The sequence below is a fragment of the Ornithodoros turicata genome, chromosome 7, assembly GCF_037126465.1.
Source record: "Ornithodoros turicata isolate Travis chromosome 7, ASM3712646v1, whole genome shotgun sequence".
Classification (NCBI taxonomy): domain Eukaryota; kingdom Metazoa; phylum Arthropoda; class Arachnida; order Ixodida; family Argasidae; genus Ornithodoros; species Ornithodoros turicata.
In genome coordinates, this window is record NC_088207.1 from 52519930 (window position 1) to 52539698 (window position 19769).

General features: G+C 46.0%; 2 protein-coding genes across 7 annotated transcripts in view; one reads left to right on the forward strand and one right to left on the reverse strand.

Moving 5' to 3' along the window:
- Nucleotides 1-19769, forward strand: part of LOC135401529 (cGMP-inhibited 3',5'-cyclic phosphodiesterase 3A-like) — a 282793-nt gene that overhangs the window by 73167 nt on the left and 189857 nt on the right. The window lies entirely within an intron of this gene.
- Nucleotides 14497-19098, reverse strand: LOC135400080 (uncharacterized). Of its 2 annotated transcripts, none has more exons than XM_064631819.1 (3): nucleotides 18472-19098; nucleotides 16973-17168; nucleotides 14497-16280 (listed from the first exon to the last, which is right to left on the reverse strand). In XM_064631819.1, the coding sequence occupies exons 1-3, from the start codon at nucleotides 18989-18991 to the stop codon at nucleotides 14594-14596; spliced, it is 2403 nt and encodes an 800-aa protein (XP_064487889.1). In that variant the 5' UTR covers nucleotides 18992-19098; the 3' UTR covers nucleotides 14497-14593. The 2 variants fall into 2 exon arrangements, with proteins under 2 accessions (XP_064487889.1, XP_064487888.1); XM_064631818.1 differs by having other exon boundaries at nucleotides 16973-17306; nucleotides 18472-19097.

A 19769-nucleotide genomic window follows, 5' to 3' on the forward strand; every position in this document is an offset into this window, starting at 1 on the left:
GATAATTGCCTCACGGGATGTTTCGCGATGGGTTCCACCTCAGGACGGGGTTAACGGAATCGTTTGCAAATAACCAGATCAGAGGTCGTCACGGCTACGTAGTATTTTTAGCGCTTCGGCTTCTCGCGCAATTTTCGCACGTTTGTTCCACGCAATATTAGGCTACGCCATTTTCTACTGCTTACCGGCGTTCGAAATATTTCTAGAATGCACTCACATGTGCGGGTACAGCTTATTATTATTATTATTATTTTTATTTTTATTATTGCACTATTTTTTATTCTGTCAAGCTGTTTCAATGTCAACGTCATCGAGTGACAATGAGTTTGCACTTATTTTTGATTATGCCCAGTTCGTTATCTGGTTTGTCATTTTCTGCCGGGTGTGTCCCACAAGCCCCCGTAGGCTTAGGCGACCCTGTACAATTTGATGTTATATGTTGGAAATAAAATGGAATTTCAATTATTTTTGTCGTGTATTGTGTGTCTCAATATGACTATGTTCCTGAATATGTTACGTTCTGTATAATGTGTATATGTATGCGTGTGTATGTGTAAGTCCTTATCTGTACCGTCTACGTGGTTGGCTAGGAACATGCTACGTGGTGAAGTTCATATTTAAGAGTATACTACTGTAGAGTGGCACTGTTATAGAGATGACCTACGTTTCTTTCTTAACGGAACGAAATGGTAAACAGTACTATCATATCGTCACTAGTCAATCCAGAAAGTCCTAGTTTCATAATGTGACTCAATAAATCCGCTGTGTCCTCAGATGAAAGAACCCACATATGCACGTGAGATAAAGCCCTCAAAAGAAAATACACGGAAAAGAGAATGTCAAGTCGGAGTTCAAAACGCTGCGTACCAGAAGACGAATTTCACTGGAAAAGTAAACCGGAATGAAAGAGTCGACCATGATATGAAAACAAACCGGGCTCAGTTTATTCTCTGATTCTTCGAAAGATGCCCACCCAAGCAGAAGACGCTTCGGGGGTTTCAGTTCACTGTTGCGCTGAGTAATCATTCACTAACGTTCGGAGCTAAACATTGGAAAGGAAAGGTACGCAGGGTCAATACTCGTTCTTTGAATGCCATGCAGATCTCATGGATTTCGTTCTGCATCCGTTCGTCATAACAGCAGTCGTTGTCTGCTTAAAGCGTCGATGTATACAAAAGGAAGTTGGACGAGAAACCCAATCACACACATTCCTCTTAGAAAGGAAAAAAAAAAGAAGTTAGTAAAATGGTAGTAACAAAGATCCGTTACTACATATTTGAGACAGTTGCTGCCTTTGAGGCAAGAGTGGTTATTCCATGCTATGCGACGTATACACTCTAAAACCAGAACTTCGCCGCATAGCACGTAGTGCGCCAATCGTTGTCGCGAACGATAAGGTTATCGCTTTTGATTTGAGGAGAGGGGGAGGCGTACGCCTTTTTGTGGCAATTACCATATATCCAAATTGCCACAAAAAGGCGTACGCCCCCCCCCCCTCTCTCCTCGAATCAAAAGCGATAACCCTATCATTCGTGGCAATGGTTGGCGCACAGTGTGCTATGCGGTGAAGCTCTGTTTTTAGAGTGAAGTAACGTCAGTAGTTACTACCGCGCTTGTTCCTTCCACCTCACTAGTAGTACACTCTTAAAAATGAACTTCACCGCATAGCACGCTCTTAGCCAACCATCATCTCAAATGACATCGTTATCTGGCCTGATTTGATGGAAACGGGAAAACGGGAGGCGTACGTCTTTTTTGTGACACTTATGCTGGTCATAATTGTCACACAAAAGGCGTACGCCTCCCGTTTTCAACAAATCATGCCAGATAACGATATCATTCCAGATGATGGTTGACTAGGAGCGTGCTATGCGGTGAAGTTCATTTTTAAGAGTGTAATTAAACACAGACACACACACAAGAAAGAGAATGACACAAGGCCTTCTTAATATTGAACGCTGATACCAAAGGAAGGGATTTTCATTTATTTGCACACGAAGAGCGTGGAATGGATTTACGCTATATTGCAAAAACGGACTCTGTCTCGTTCGTAATATCCGGTCTCACGGAGCGAGTTGCACTTTGGGTCATGAAACTGCTCCCGCTGTTACCACTCGCCGAGCGTAATAGACGGGAACATAGTAGCAGAAGTGTCACACGTCGTGGTACATGAAGCTGAGGAACTGAGGTTCATGGAGGCAGTCAGCTAAACCGCTAAACGTACGATTCGAAGAAGGCCTACGGCTACGAGCGACGAAATCTTAGAAGTACAGTCAAACTCCTTTACAACGAAACTCAGGGGACAGCAAGAAAAATTTGCAGTAAAGGTATTTTCGTTAAAAAGGATGTCCATTATTGAACCTATAGGGTTCCAGCGGGACCGCAAAAAAAATTTGCTGTAGTGGTATTTTCGTTAAAAATATGTTCGCTATAAAGGAGTTTGACTGTATACGACTCATGCTCATTGCGATATACAGCTTTCGTATAGGCAAGGGTACACAAAAATGTCGTCCACATAGATGCTGGGGAGAATTCCGTAGATGAAGAGGTCGCCAGCTAGGAACGATGTTGAAGAGGATAGTGATCAATACACCTCCCAGTGGGACGTCCGGAGCACTGCCTTTGCCTATTACTGGTTCCGCTACTTGACTGACATCTACCAAGATCTCGGTGCTATATCGCAGTTCAGGATCTCTTTACCAATATCAAAGCAGTGTACACAAGGTACGACCCACTTGGCGATTGAATGCCTAGCGAATCGTCAGAAAAAAATTATTTGGTTGCATGCACGCTATCGTTCCTTGCTCAGACGCTGTAAGCAAAATGCCGGCACTGTTCCTTGTGAAGTCGGCACTGGGCGCACGGTCTCTCTTGAGAAACGTACCGCCACACTGGCAGGAAGATCGCTGGGTAATACCGCGCCAACGACCAACCAACCAACGTACCAACAGTACCCAGGCTGCAATTCCTGACCAAAAAAAGAACATGCGTAGCTTTATAGAACAAAAAAAGAAAGAAAGAAAAATTCGATGCATTTGACATACTACCATAACTACATACTCATTCTGAAAAGACATGTTATTCTGCTTCAAAAAGGGACGTACACTTAAGCTTGCTGCTCGTTGCTGTGCAATACCACGCCGTACAACTACACAAGAAAGTCCCCCCCACCGCATATCATTAGCGGTAAGGCATAATTGTGTGATGAGTGATGGCAATGGTTTCTAGGTTGATTCGTTCTCCACGTTTTCTTTTTATTATTAATCTCTTTTGAACGCTCCCGTGTGCCGGAGGCAACGTGCCGTTTCTATGGAGAGCGCCATGCTCGCTGTCCTGGATAGTCTCCAGTTGCGTGCGTCAAACAATGTCGAGTAACAGAGAAGAACTATCGCTGAAAAGGTTAGCGCGTGCCTTCGAATCCCCTAACTCCGAATCAGAACGACGTATTCAAAAGTCGCCGTCCACTCGGTGCCTCGGTGTCTGCTAGAAGTTGCCCGTATCGTGGGAGTCAAAAGTCTGATAGTAAATTAGTAAATGAGCTCGAAGTTGTACGCGATGTTTGTTTGTTGTTACTTGTTGTTTGTTTGACGCATTTTCAGGAAATCTTTCCGGAATCGTACTTCAGAACTGCTCTCTCCCTCTTTCTGGGGGATATGTTCTAAAACTTACCCGTCGTGTCCCGTCTGTCCCGTAACGTGGCCCTTTCGTGGTCCGTTGAAGGCAGGATACTGCGACGAAAGGTACCTGTGTGGAAAGTGCTGTTTGTGCTATTTGCTGACGATGACTTCGACGTCTTCGCTTCATGCCTGCGCATCACTTTATGTTGAATCACCACAGACGTATTGCTGACTATCTGTTATATGACAACAAAACTGACATAACGAATGTGTAAAGTACGATAGCCTAGGTTTGGGCTCGGCTTCGACGAAACTGGGCCACCATCTCGGCGTCCACGCTAACAGAAAAGTTTGTGTTCCTGCTAGACATATTCCAGCCATCACTGTGTCGGAAGAGTACTTTTATCCCCCTCTGTTATATTTGAAACTGCATCTCCCTTTAACATTTAACTGCATCCCTTTAACACATCCTGCAACACTGCTTCTCAAATAATGCTAAATAAATGTGAAAGCGTCGATGTGAATCAGCGTTCCAAGCTTGACAGGAACAGACACAGCAATAGACACAGTGTAGAAAATGGGCACCTTCAATATCAGCACTCATCCGGCTCTGACATCACACGGTAGCAGTTTCCGCCACTGAGGCAGAGCGAGAGAGGTCACGTGGATACGAGTACCAATGGTAGTGGCCGTAGCTCTAGATGCTCAGACGTCAGAGCTGTGGAACGAGAGCACGTGGAAATTTGGTTCTTTGAATGCGTTAGCATTACAGTCCTCGCTACGAAACAATCGTGGCGTGGTCTGTCTGTAGCCACGGCGCGGCGCACATGCGCGGTGAGTGGAGAGTTAAGGAGAGGGCGCGTGAAGAGCGCAACGCGGCGCGTCAGCAGCGCAGCGTACAGCTGAGGTGGTCGACAGGTTCAGATGCGTCTGTGTGGGCGCGCCACGGGTTATGAAAGCTGTGCGGAGGAGCGGCGGCGAAAGAAGGCTGAGGATGCGAGACGGCGCCGCGAAGCTGAATCGGAGGAAGCCCGAAATGCTCTTTGGGGTGCGGATGCTGCCTTGCGTTTGCGTTGTGTATAGGGTCGTCGAGGGGTTATGGAGGGTTGTGGAGGGGAGTTTCCAAAGGTGTTTTCAAGTTTTTATGGTAACGCATTTCCGTCGGATCCACCAATGGGGCAACCATGATTCTTTCCTCCGTACTCTGGCGTGCAGTCCAGTACGAACACGGGTAATGCATCACAAATATCAAAGTGTAACAAAACCTTTACACGAATACGCCGGAAGCTAATTACATCGTACGCCTCCAACCACCCACCCATCCTTTTCACGTGTACCCTTCCTTTCAAACTTCGCCAAAATTTCGACCGGCTTTCACAAAGACCTGCATGTGGAACAATGAAACGGCTCCTTTCAAGCTCCGTCCCTGCCTACGCGTAGCGGTGTACATCCTATACGATATTACAATAACCTCTCCCAATCTGCCTTGTAGCCAGCCGTTGTCCTTCGAAGCGCCGGTACCTTTCAACTGCGGTCGCTGGCTGTAATCACAAACAGCGAGGAGAAAAGAATCGATATCTTGTCGAGGAAGTGCCGGCAACGGCAACGAGCGATCCGATTTCGTTTTCGCCCAATGTGACGTTATCGGCTTCGCTAAACAAATATTGAACTTCCTTTCGCTTGGCGGGGAATCCTTCAAAGGACATATTTTGTGAAGTGTTTTTCTTCCTCTTGTCTTGGAAACGTGCAGGTGCTGGCAGTTGACAGCGAAGGAAGACGAAATGAAGGACATTTTTGAGATTAGGGAGTTTTAGGAAACCGTGCACGCCCTCCGATTGCTTTTCCGTAACGCTACCAGCGTATAGCAACAGGTGATTGGCTGATAGCCCTACGGAAAAGGAATAGGAGGGTGCTTACGGTTTCCCAAAACTCCATAATTCGTTACCACGATGAACTCCCCGCCTTTTCCCTACTCTACCCCCCAGCTTATCCCTATTCACGTCAATGAATGGCGTCAACAGGTGTCCATGCATATGTGCCACAAGAAGCCTGGACATCGAAACAATCCTTTTCAAATTCTTGTGTCCTGCTCTCTGCATGGCCGTTGTGGCGTTGCATCTTCATGTTGTGTATTTTCATGTATTTCGGGTATTCCAAGTATTTATTTTATTATTGTGTGCCCATGAACGACGTAGTCTGGGTAACGATGCGCACAAGCGCTCGGAACAGAACATCAGAAATAGTTAAGGGGAGACAACCTAAAGGTTCCCAAAGATGTACGAAAAAGATGTCAGTCAATTCTGTTCGCAATGACGTGAAAAGCATATACAACACGGTCAAGCGGACAAATGTCTACACGAACATCTACATCTACATACCAGTATGTAGATGCCAAAGAAAATTTTGCAATTTATTGGCCTGCTACAGGAGGGTATAAATAGGGAAAATAGAAACGGGAAATGCATATGTGTAAGTGGGACGGACAGTCAAATCAAGCCCCTTTTCTCGGTTTGGGATTTTTCGACTTATCCCCTTTTTGCATACACAGGTTCAATTGTCGACGAGTTTATACAGGAAAATGAAGTGCCGAAAAGATCGACGATTAGATAACGTTAGGGTGCCACACTTTCGAAGAATATGATCATAGCTGTAGTAAACGACTGGGCATAAAAAAGGATCGTAAAAAACTTGAACAAAGCGCTTTTGAACGCCTTCCATGACTAAGGCATTATAGCAGGGTTGACATAGTTCCAGACAACAGAAGCAAATTCAACTTTTTTCTAAGCGAGAGCCTTGTAGAGGCAAAGCAAGGACAGTGACGAAGTAAAACGTCTCGTATGACGAAAGATTATACCCGGAGTACGTTGAGCAGAAAGGACAGTGTTTGAAGCATGGTTACTGAAAGTAAGGCGGGAATCCAACCACACGCCGAGATCCCTAACAACAGTATAGCGACGGATAACAGAAGCGAACAGCAAATAATCACGCAAAATCACACTTGTGTGAGCAGTAAAACAACTGACACCTTAGGATTTATGTGAATAAAGTGAACAGTGCACCAATACGCAACAGCATTTATGTCATCTTGTAATGTTGAGTCTTGTTATGTCATATTGTAATGTTGTTGAGAAAAAAGCTAGGCTTTTTCCGTACACATTTCTCAAACACCTTCGCAAAACAGGAAAGCTAAGAAATACAGGCGTATAATTCTTTACAACAGTAGGACAGCCATGTTTGAAGATCGGCACGATAGTAGATTTCCAGCAATCAGGGAAATGAGAAGTAGAAAGCGAACGATTTACAACAATGAAGTAAGAACAGGGAAAGGGTATCAGCACGACCTTTGACAGTAAAATTAGGCATTTTGTCAATACTGAAGTTAGATATACAGGCTGAAGTAAGAAGAATACATACAATACAAGCTGAAGTTAGACTTGAGCTCCGAAATACACTCTGTAACATCATCAACACTGAAACGCATGCAGTGAAGTACATTGCAGTCAGGCAACAAACCAATAAAGTCGTTACTACGAGGGTCACTGGTCGGTAAGTGGGAAGACTTCAAGTGGTCAGCAAACAAGCTGTCAACTTCAGCCGGTTTACCGTGTATATCCCATCGGAGACCAACTTAATAGTCGCTAAAGACAGGTCAGTGCGATCCTTTAGAGAATCTCCAAAATTTCTGCGGATTTTTACGAAGAGCCATCTCATATGAGCGCTCATGGATACCGAGATCTTGTCCGTAAAGTTGTCTAACTGTAAACCTGGCGTCCTTAAACTTGACATACCATGAGAGCCATCCCGATTTTTGGTACCTTCAGTGATACTTCAGCTTTAGCCACACAGAAGCACTTTAGTTCAGAGGAGAACCAGAGGTGTATTAACGCCTAGGTGCGAACTAATCGAACGCGCGATCATATCTACGTCTTTCGTTCTTAATATGGAAATGATCGGGTAGCGTTATCGTGTACGTCCCAATCAATACACGTTCGAGTGAGCGACAGGAAAGGATAACTTAAACGATAAAGAGCAAGATCTAAACGGTGATCCTTTTGACGTCGTTCGATATAATTTGAAAGCTATAATCCCTTCGGAATCCTCTGAAAATGTTTGCTTATCAAACGGCGGGACAGCGTAAGCCCCTTGCTTCCTTTTTGTCCGAAATACGTATTTTCTTGCAAGCGCATTGCACGGGACCAGATGGTTTCTTTTCTTTCTTTCTTTCTTCTTTCGTGCTTCACTTGGAAAGAATGGCAACTCTAAGTCGGGTCAGTAACTTTGTGACTCCACTAAAATTTTTTATACCCCTGGAAAGGATTGCGGTATCGATAGAGCCTTGACTGCGGCTCTGGAAAGCGCGGGACATGCAAAGTAATAGAACCCGAATGAGACAGGCACGAAATAATGTTATAGGGTGATCAATATAGCTCTGTTTCTGCGGGAGTGCGGAACCAAGTTTAAGTCGCTTGAGAGAATCTCATAGATACCCCGGCTCGCTTTCGGCAAGACGAGCGAGTACAGATTAGTCCAAACACTCTAAACTATGACCAAACGCAGCGCAGTCTGTCCGCCTGGAGATCTTGTCCGGTGCTCACCTTCAAAGAAATGCACCTATGACCTATGAACAGGGCCTGGAAATCAGCTAAAGCATGTCTCGATCCGTCCGTTTACCCGCGGTTGTCTCCTGTAAAGCGTGCTCTCACTGCAATGGTACACTGTACGCAGGAGAAGTAATCACGCGGCATGTCTATCTCCGGCCCTGTTAGCGACCAGGCGTCAAACTGCTGCGTTGTTGTAATGGTGTTTCGTGATAGAGAAGCGGCCTCTTTGTTTTCGCCTTGGGAAGGCAATTTTGGATAGCAGATCAAAATGAAGACGAAGCGAGTTACATGGCAGCGACGAAATGAAGAGGACACGGCTTGACCATGTGCACAGAACGGTGCGCATCCATTTTCTGCGTCTACCAGTTCGTTCAAGCACTCTGCGGTTCTACCGGATGTAAATGGAGGTGCGACAAACCACGTACTTCTACACAAGCACATTTGTTTGCGTTGCGTCGCACCCTTATTACGAGTTTCCGTTCTGTCAGAACTGCGCACAGGTTTTAACAGTTCTAAATTTTATATCGTTTCCCGCACAAATTTTCCCGTCGTGAATGGAGACAACCAGGACATTTGAGCACCAATCAATGACGAAATCTCTGACGCAAGTTATGAAAGACATTCGGTTTCTTTTTTTAGGATTTGTAGTCTTCCCCAGACTGAACAAACGCAATATATTTCAATAATTGCAACCACTTTCCATTATTGTCTGCGGGCTGGACCCGTCATCCATCAGACGAAGCCCCCTCCGCAGTATTTTTTTTTTTTTTTTTTTTTCACATAGACCGCGGTTCGCCATATCTGGCGCCTTGTTAACCAAATTCTTTTTCTTGACCTTCCCCGGCGTTGTTTTGCTACATGCTCCCACCAGGGGGTTTCGCTTCCACAGTTTACGTGTTTTTTCGTTTCTTCGTCTCTCTCGCTTCTTCTACTTCTTCTTTTGCCTCCTTTCCTCTTATGATTCACGTGACCACACCATACATTATATACAGATGTCACCTCCTCATTATTTTTGTACCTGATGAAATGCAGTCCACTACATGAAAGCTTGTACCATAACAAACACAGTAATTTCAATGTTTTCACCCTTTTGTCACTAAAAAAATAAATAACTAAAGATTAAGGCAGAGGGAAAGCTGGAAATAATATTCTTTTGCCAGCAGTTTCCAATTGGTAACCTTCACTTTTTTTTTTTTCAGTACGTGCGTCAATTTACGAAGCCACTGAAGCAGTGGAAGTGGAAAACTTCTCCCCTGTCACTAACTTGTGTGGCCGTAACAATGCGGAACCGCTTCCAATACGTAGCCTTCATTGTTCTTTTACGGGAACTGCGTCTGACATTAGGACAAATAAGGCCTCGCTCTCAATTTTAGTCTCGCTAAACGACGAAAATAATAAGCCTTACTGTCGTCCTGAACACGGACAATACATTCTTGTCCATGTGTGGATCTACGTTGTCGATCTCTGATTGTTGAGGACTCCTTCAATTTTCTTCGCTTTGAGAGGGAGAAAAAAAAAGAACTTAAGAGAAATCGGTTGATTGAAATTCGTCTCTTATGTCCTAATGGCCAATGGGTACTAGGTTATTATTACTTATTTGTTGTTGATGTGAGATCGAACCTACTACGGTACAGGCAAGTGAAAAATGAGTACAGCACAGTTTTCTGAATGTGTTTCTGTTTTGTTCATGTCTCTGTGCACTTCGTGTGGCGTTAGAATGATTGAACGACAAACGGTGAACATTGCACACAACCTACCTGAATGGGTTAGGTACCTAAAGTGATGAGGGTTTATTTTGGTACGTCCTGAAAACTACAGAACCACACGCATGTATCAACTATATCTCTAGGACTCAGAGTCGGGGGAAATATCGGGGGAGGGGCCATTTTTCGTGACGTCACTCACTTGTTGCCAGATCAAAGCACCCCTTCATACTGTAACTTCTCTTAGAGGGAAGAAGGAATGAAACAACTGAACAAAACTGAAGGAAAACTGAAATAAAGAAGGCTCGCATACCCACCTTCACGTAAGTCCGACAACGTGTCACCCCTACTCATCCTACACTCGTAAAAATGAACTTCACCACATAGCACGCTCATAGCCAACCATCATCTCGAATGACAACGTTCTCGCCCCCGATTTGTTGAAAACGAGAGGCGGAGCCTATTTTCTGCCATTATGTACGGCACAAAATAGGCTCCGCCCCTCGTTTTCAACAAATCGGGGGCGAGAACGTTGTCATTAAGGATTATGGTTGGCTAGGAGCGTGCTATGTGGTGAAGTTCATTTTTAAGCGTGTAAGGTTGCGGGGACGAACCCAGCCGAAGACGGCCAGCAATTTAGTGGTAGGGTACAAGTTGCTTAGACACACATACTTCCGCAATGGACGTTATAAATATTGCTGGAATTTCGGTTTATTGAGCCGCGTGGTTCGCCTGGTATGCACCTGCAGCTACACGCTCTGACATGAGCGTCACGGTTGCGTCACTGTCGCGTCACTGGTGACGATACCGCTCGTGATCATGACGTCTTCGTGACGTAACACTACGGAGTATTATTATTACGTAAGGCGGGTTTCCCCTTGAACCGAGGTGTCGTACAGTGGAGCTTACTTTACCAGTTGCTCGATCGAGGCATCTTGGCCCTGCTGCATCTCGTGATTTCACAATGGTTCATTAATTCCTCACGCACGCCGTGATAGAGTGAGCTGTAAAACATTGTACTGGTGGTGTGCCTTCATTTAGCGTTAGACGCGAGGGAGCAGTGAAATATTTAGAGGCCATTATTCGCTACACAGTCGTAAATCCTTTCATGCCGCACACCAGTTTTATGTGGCTATCTGAGTTGCGTTCTTTAATCTCAGTGCTCGTGGCAGTCCTGGAACACTACACTTCTTCGTTGTTGTTATAATGGAGAGTTCGACCCTCATAATTGCTTCAGTTTCCACATCACGAAGCTCCTTTGATAATACATAGTGTGTGTATAGTTATGAAGGAATGAAAGGCAAACAACGAGGGTGGGGGAAGTAAAAAAGGGGGCGATTTATTACAATTTAAACTAATAGAAAGGTATCTAGGGGTATGGTCAGCGTTGCGGCGGAAGCTCCGCCTTCGTCAGGGCTAAAAGAGATTCGAAGTGTCTTGAAGCTTTTGTCCGTGTGTAGCATGACATCACAGTCGGGGTTTGCGCCACCTGGCGGTCGTTAGGGCTTGACCCTAACGACCACCAGGTGGCGCGAAATTTTGCATCTCTACTGAGATGTCACTGTCGTCACATTCTCCATGTAGCACAGCTTCGTGCCACGAAATGTGTATTTTTGTTCCGTAACACATCGTGCCGATAGCTCTTGAATGCTAACGTACACGATGTACCAACCCAGTGGAAGACTTAACTCGAAGAAAGCCTATTCTACTTCCCTCTTTGGCTATCGTCTCAAGTAAACGTTATTCACTGTCCGCGGGAACCTTAATTAATCTTGAGACCGAAGCAAATTATGGCTGTGTTTGTATCGCACCGTCATCAACGGCCTATTACAAAGGAGCGATGACGCAAGAAGGTAATCCATCAATTTCGCGCAGCCTATAGAGCCTGGAGACCAAATTTGTCGGTAATCAAGGACCGCGTTGATCTCTTCAAAATTAAAGCCCTTGCTTGCACGTCGCCGGATTAATTAAGGCAGCGAGGACGGACCGTTGTGCCCACGCAGCGACGACGAATATTATGGTACCTCTGAAACTAGAGGTTTCGCACAATCGTTAAACACGTGTGCTGTACACATATGCAGATTTTAATCCGTACATGTAGTTGTGTACACGTGTCTCCGAAAATCGGTTCTTTTCTGTCTTCCTCCTCTGTCTTTCTCTCTCTCTCTTTTTTTTTTTTTTTTTTTTTTTTGCTCGGCGTCCGAAAACTTGCCTAGCTAAGAATCCCTAAGAAAAAGAAATATGAATTTCTGGTAAAATATTATATAATGCACGAACGAAGCCAAAATCTACAAAACCTGTCCTATCGAGTTACACCGAATCAAAGCTACTATTCAACTGTACTTGTGTGGCGGGCGCTCGTACTCGTATAAATCCTAGTTGCCGAACAATGAGATGGTAGTTGTTCGCCTGTTTTTTTTTTTATTATTTTATTTGTTTATTTATTTTAAAGAGCAACGAGGTTAGATTTAACGTGTCTCGAAACCACATTTCAATCGTCAAGCTGCCCATCAGGAGCTACCGTGCAAAATGTTTCCAATGTGTGATGTATTGTCGCTGTACAATCAAGGTTACAACACTCGTAGGAAGCAGCGGCAGACAGCCGGCACGATCGGCTCGCGTGACGTCTTCAAGCCCCATCGGCTTTTTTTTTTCTTTCTTCTCGGCCCGCGCACCGCTTGCACCCGATTGAGCTGCGCCGATTTACGTCACGAGTCACATGATCGGTGCTGTCAGATGGATAGGTGACGTCATGACGTACCCTCCTCTTTCCCTTATTCTCCTACACGCTCTTTTCAAGAGTGGAGGATTCTTGAAAGCTTTCGCAGGAGTGTTTTATTTGTCGCGTAACACGCTGCAAGGCACACACACGCGCACAAATATTCCAGGCTTCAGTTCTTCTTTAAAGAATATCTAAGGAAGCCTAAACTTGTCGTAGTTCTCATTTCTGAAAGTCTACAATTCTACATTGATTATTTATACTAGTGTAATTTGTTCTCTAATGTACGTCTAATATCTAGGTATTTTTTTCAATCTAGTTCAAGATTTTTTATTGTTATTAAAAACATAGACATGAGCGTATCAGATCCCAGACTATAACACAGAGAGGAAAGTGAAGCGACACCGTTATTATATTTGCGCTATAAACATCGTCAGAATAATATGCAGCAGTAGATGGACGTATATTATGCGTACGTCATATGGATGAAAACCATGGGCATCCATCACTACAGGCACGGGTCCAAACTGTCACAAAATATTGTAGTCTCTTTGCTCCCGACCAGTTCTGTGAGTAAGGACTTCACACACTGTGTAGGTCGTGAAATCATTCATCATGGAGTTCACAACAACTGAGTCCACAGTTTGCACCGCGTCGCATGTACAGCTCCAGTCAGCCTTAATAACACTGGAAAAGTCTGGTCTCGTTCCCGAGCGCGATTACAGCAACCCTTGGGACCATGAGGAAATCTTAAAGGAACAGTCTAGAGGCCCACAACTTTGTTCTGTCTTTGGTCCGTACGGAATGTTTTGCGGCCGAAAACAGTTTTCCCACAATCAGTGCAACCGTTGCGACATTGGGACGCCTGCAATAGCTCCCCGAACCTCCCGTGCGCGAAACACCCTCCTTCGCCTTCACGATAGGCACGTGATGAGCGCCACCACGCGCGTCAGTATGTGACGCAAGTGGTAAGGACGCTCCTCATTGGACCTGGAATCACATGATCGAGGTGAGCAACATCGCGCAGGCCGGAGCGTCTGCTACCGCTTCGAGACGCATTGCGTTCTCCGGCTACGTGATGTCCGAAACGTGATATCCGAAAAAAGGGTTTGAAGGCTGTCCACGACATAACCACGATTTTTTTGGGACCGCAGATACCACGGGAAGAACGAGTGGTGCAGCCCGAAATTAACCGTGCTTGTACAGCGAAAACCTCGTGCTTCCCGACAGTGTGCAGCCTGTCCGACCGTTTTCGCCGCGCAGTTGGTTCAGTGGCAAACAGGTGGCGCCACAATACCGCCGCCATCGCTTGTTTTCTGCTACTGTGAATTCTAAGATTGCACACAAGCCACGGATATATTACTCTCGTGATCGTAATCTTACTTTCTCCGGCTGCATATATGCTTTGTTTTTTTTTTTTTAGAAAACAAGAAACAGCTCGCAATGTTCGTAGCAGACGGTTTTTTATACGAACGAATGAGGGACTCTCTACCACCAACGTCACAGTACAGTGGGTGTGGTGTGCAGTTGGAGCGCTCCGGCCTGTCACCGCGGCAGCGTTTTTCCAAATTAATTGCACCGTGGTGAAACAACTTTGGACAGAAATATTTTGTGGGAACGCTTTTCACATACTGCTTTACAAGATGACAGCAGTTTTTGGCGATGTTAGATACCACTTTAATGCTCCTTTAATTGGACAAAATTATTCTGTTACTTCAACGCAATGATTTTTTTTTTACTTAACATTCCTCTAGTGCCCCCAGGGTGGCTCTTATCACTCGCGCAGATGAGACAATTTTTTCCAGTGTTATTGTTAAGGTTGACGGGAGTTGTACCACAAATAACACTGCATGTCATATTTGACAGCTGTGGCACTTTGACGTGCCAACGTATTTATTCCATTAAAGAAACTGTTTCATCGACTCAATCGTACACAACGAAGAGCTTCAGTCTTCAACTGTACCACAACTCTGGCGATTCTGACTCATCACAGTCATGACTCGGCTTCGCACTGCATCCAAACGCTTCCGCAAAAGCCCGTAGCCCAAGCAGCGTAAAGTTACACCGTACATTACCGGGCAGAACATTGCCAAGTCCCGACGAAGTTCCACAACTGGTAAGGCAGAACCTTCGGAAGAACATTCGGTCGCCCTCAACGTTCGCGTCTTGGCCATTCCTGTGCATGCCGTACGTCACGTTCAGAGCCAACTTCAAGGCAACGAACTCCTTTAACTCCGCACTGACATTCTCTTTTCCAACTGCACGTCCTATGTGATACTTGTAGCACGCCAATGCCGCGGCATTCCTCTCTTCGCCGCTCGGGTAACGATCGATTACGTCCAGCCCTGCCTTGACGAAGGCTTCCGCGAGGAACGCGCCAACCGTCGCGTGGTTCATACGCGTGTCTCTGTGAAAAACGTCCGGCCGCAGAACCGGCGTTGATGCCACGATCGTATTATAACCCGGAACGTAGCCAACGGTACCGTTGAACTGCCACTGAGACAAAGGCAGGTCGACTGCGTCTTCGGCGACGTCCGGCAGCATAACCCCGCCTTCCAAAAGTACAGCCACGTTGTGGATAAACGAAGTTCCCAAATAAGCATAAAAAGATGGCGATGCTGGTACCGCGGTTTGTATTTGGCCTGTCCATACTTTGACTCGGCTAACCACGCTCGAGACTTGTTTGCGTCTCGGCGTCGCAATCCAGGCTGACGTCGTCATTCTCTTCCTTAAAGTATCTCGAAGTTTCGTTTGCATACCGTCGATATCTTTTTGCGCTTCGAAAGGTTGGAAGCTATTCACGACGTACTGGAAAAAATTACTGAAGTGTTTGCTGGCCTGAAGCAAGCACTCGGTTTGTGCCCCAGGGATGGTATGGTTCCGGCTCCTAAAGTCGTGCGCAAGCAGCCTGGATGTCACCAAGAGAAAAAAATAGGCGTTCCTGTCGTTAGACGCTAGAGCATCGAACGCTTCAAACGCTTTCTTCAATATCTCGATACCTCGGACATGCACGAAGCTGTGTCCGGATAGATCCGGCGATGGCAGGGCAATCTCAAGAGGAGGTGCCCACAACTCCATGTCCATCAGTGTCCCGAGTACACTTGGTGCGCTTCTTAGAAACGAGCCGTTTCCAACCGTGGCGTACATGCCGCCAAGCTTATTATCGATTTCCGTAACATTGAAACTGAGAATTCCGCCAGAGTAAAACTTGACTACATCTGCGAGATACGTAAGGAGTTTGCTGTCGATCGCCTGCTGGTAGGCAGCTGACAGTGTGGGACCCACGTCAATATAGAGCTCGATCGTTTTTTTTCTCGCCTCGTATTTAACGGTAACAGCGCTCGGACATCCTCTGTACGCCGCTGCAATGAGGTGCGCAAATATGTCTTTGAACGTCCTCGAAGACCTCCATGTGGTAGTATTGATGTGGAGGACGTCGACGACCTCCTGCAAGACTTTCTGGACGTCGTTGTTTCCGGTCATGAATTTCTTGCAGGATTTGTAGAAGACAGAAATGGCTTGTCCGAGCTCCCGGTGGTTCGGATTATCCCGCGTCGTATCGAGATTGTCGTATATCCTCTTCCTGAAATTCTGCAGCTGCTCATCGAGGTAGCCTCTGTCGAAGTGGATAGGTTTCGTCCTGTCAGTGGGGGGCAAAAAAATACCGACAATATCAGCCAGTGGCGTAGGCAAAAATATTCTTCGGACTGGCTGGGACTTCCGCGGGATGTGGGATGCGACACAACAATAACACAAAAAAAAACCTTTCAAATAATGCAAATGTGTGCAGTTGTGCAGCGCACGTTGGGATGAAACGAAATGACGTGTCGAACATCAAATTCGAAGGCTATTGGTTGCTTGGTTGGAGCTGGCTAGGGTCATAGCGTCACAGTTATACATTATACCCGTAACCGAGTCCCATACGTTTCACGATGGAAATTGGATGTTCTGAGGCTGGAACGCAGACACACACACAAAGCCTCAAGTGCCTAAGAACAATGAATGATGAAATAAGGATTGAGTGAGTGAATAAGTGTGGTTTGTCCCTTGAGATGACGCAAGCTTGGAAGTGGTTAGCTTAGCTTAGCTCAATTGGTAGAGCCCTGGACCGGCAATCCAAAAGATGCGGGTTCGAGTCCTCCAGCTGGCTAACCCTTCCAGTGACTTCCTTCTTTCTCCATACGTTTCTTTGTTTTAAATGATGGTCTTGTCTGTGGTATTGTGTATAGCAGATAATTCGAACGATGCGTGTGAATTTCCATGGTCGCAAAATTCGTGGTCTACAACAATATTGTCGGACTCGGTAAATATCATAAGAACACGATGTCTTACCACTTCTTGCAGATATGTTTGTAGAAATCAACGCAGGGACTGACCGTAAGGTCAATGGCGTTCCGCAAGTAATCGGCTGCCGCCTCGCAGCTCCACGAAGATCCGCACCAGTCGGTCTGATTCGTCCTTAGCCTCTGCACTTTAGGATTGGTGAAGGCGATAAGCAGGAGACAGACGCACACCGCAGTCACGATTGCTGCAATAAGGAGGAGGCGTGTGTCGGTAGTTAACGGTTCCGATATGGAAGCAGTTGACGGTTTCGGTATGGAGGCTGTGTACTTAGGTGACGCTCTGTCCATCCTTTGCTGGTGTCCTGCCAGGCTGTCCCGTGCCACTGACGTGGAAAAGTGCCTTAAACATCCGACTCGGCCGTGTTCACCGTTTATTCATATCACTCTCATTGCAACATGCATCGCTTAACGAAGAGGAAGAATTGGTACCCAGAGACAGTTACCGGTTGCCAATTTATAAGGGCGGAATGTGCGGTTCATCAAAGTCGAAATATCTTCCACTTAGTCACACATTTCTGAAGTCGTGCATGCCTATTATTTGACATGCAGAATTTACGTCGAAGAATATTCACCGATTACATATTACTATTCATATATGTTCTTGAAATATGACGTCATTGTTCTGCGTGCAGCCTTTTGACGTACACCGTGTATTCACACGGAGGACATAATCACGGACGATTCCAGTGTAAGGAAAAGCTAATACACTGCTCACAGAGCCAAGGTTCCGTCCCGTTCCATGTTATGTTGAACATTCACACGGCGTCATTCATAGCAGACGACACCGTCAGCCTGCTTCCCTGTCGTCTGCTATATGGAATATCTCGTGGCTGTGTCGCAGGATATTCCCACGGTTAGTAGTGTGCGTGAAGACACGACGCGCTCACGAGACAGCAGAAAGCTACGGCGTTTTTTGCATTTTCCGCTGTATTCTGGGGAATGTCCTTCGTGTGAATGCACGGACACTGACGTGTCCTCGTGTGAACATTACAAGATATACAGGGTGTATGCTATAAAAGGTCAGTCACATTTTCGTGCAAAAAGTGATACCTCCTTGATGCTATACCTCTATCACGAAAAGACTTTCTCTGCCTCAAAGTGAATCATTTATGCTAGAGGAACCTACGAAACGATTGTGGTTACCTAGCATTGTGTAACAAAATAAATATGACCATGCAAACTTTCACCTCCATCCATCGGTATTGCGCATAGGAAACACATGAAGACGAAAGTTTCCGTGGCCGTGTTTACTTTATTACGCAGTGAATGGTAACCACAATTTTTTCGTAGGTTTCCCTGGCATAAGTGATTCACTGTACGGCAGCACAAGTCCGTCTCTCAAATAGATATAGTGTCACGCGCGAAAATGTCACTGACCTTTTATAGCATACACCCTGTACATTGCCGTCGAGAATTTTCACCAGCAGTCGGCCGCAACACAAACGCTTGTAAGAAAGCTATCCTAAAAAGAAAATCGATCACACTTACTTCTGGCTCCCAGTGGTGCAACCTTTCTCTTGGGCGAAGTCTCAGTGACAACACTGTGTAGATAAACCTCTGTCGTCTCTTTCCCATCATCAACATTAACGTCGGCGGCTACATCTTCCCCGCTACGTGGTTTTGTTTTCTCAATTTCAACGGGAGACTCGTATGGTTCTACCACCTGTTCTTTCTCAACTGGTTCTTCAACTACGGGCTTTTCTGTCGGTGATACATTCGTTTTGCGTCTAGACTTCTTGCTCTTACGTTTGGGCTTTCGCTTGGCTACGTCTTTCGTCCCACTGCCTACTGGGGACACCTCGTTGTGGACAGGAAGGGTTGGTTCAGCTACGGAAGCGGCTGGGGCCTGTCGGTCTGTGGCTTTTGGTTCGGCGGTCTGTTTGTCGCCGCCTGGCTTCGGAATTTCGGGGGTACCGGGTTGTGCTGATCCACTGGGCCCTTTCTCAGGAGCATGCAAAACCAAGCTAGTTTCTTTTTCTTGCGGATCGTCGTTTACATTTTCTGCCATATCGAGGCGTACAGCTCCAAGTAGGAATGACGAACCGCGAACGAACACAGGTCAAGGCACGAGCGGTATACTTTTTCTTCTTCAGCACGTAAAATGGACCATTTCTGGGTGCGCGTATGCGCATGCCCTGCCTCCTCTGGAGGCGGCCGCCATGTTTGTTGGCACAGGGGTGGCATCCAATGTATTGCTCCGTAGACGAAAGCGTGCTGGGCGAACGCAGTGCATCCTGGACAGGTCCTGGTCGCACGTCACAGCAAACGTCAAGGCGCACGTGACCTTAAAGATGGCGGCGCCCGCGATCGGCGGCCAAACCGTTTGTAAACAATGCGGTTGTTGTTTCTGGACGACGTTTTGGATGCTTTTCGATCACGGTAATTATTTTTATCCGATAATCCCGCAATAAAACGCGCAGTTTTACACATAAAGCCTCGTATTGTTGACAACTTCCAAAGATGTGATGACGACCGCGCGTTAAGACTTACCGAGCCGATGCGATGTACTTAAACTAAGGTGAAATGGACTACCATGTTGCGGAAGAAGCACCACATAGCTTACGCTGGCAAAATACGGTCATGTCTCGGTGTTATGACGGCGAAAATATGTCGGTAAGCGGCAAAACGACATGTAAACAAAGTCACATGACCTCAAAATGACGTTTTCTATGACGTGCGACCAGGACAAGATGGCAGTTTTGCCAAAAGCACCCGCTTGAGGGTAGTTACAACAATGGCGGGTTTGTGTCACCCCTGTGTTTGTTGGCATGAAAGCATCATGGTTG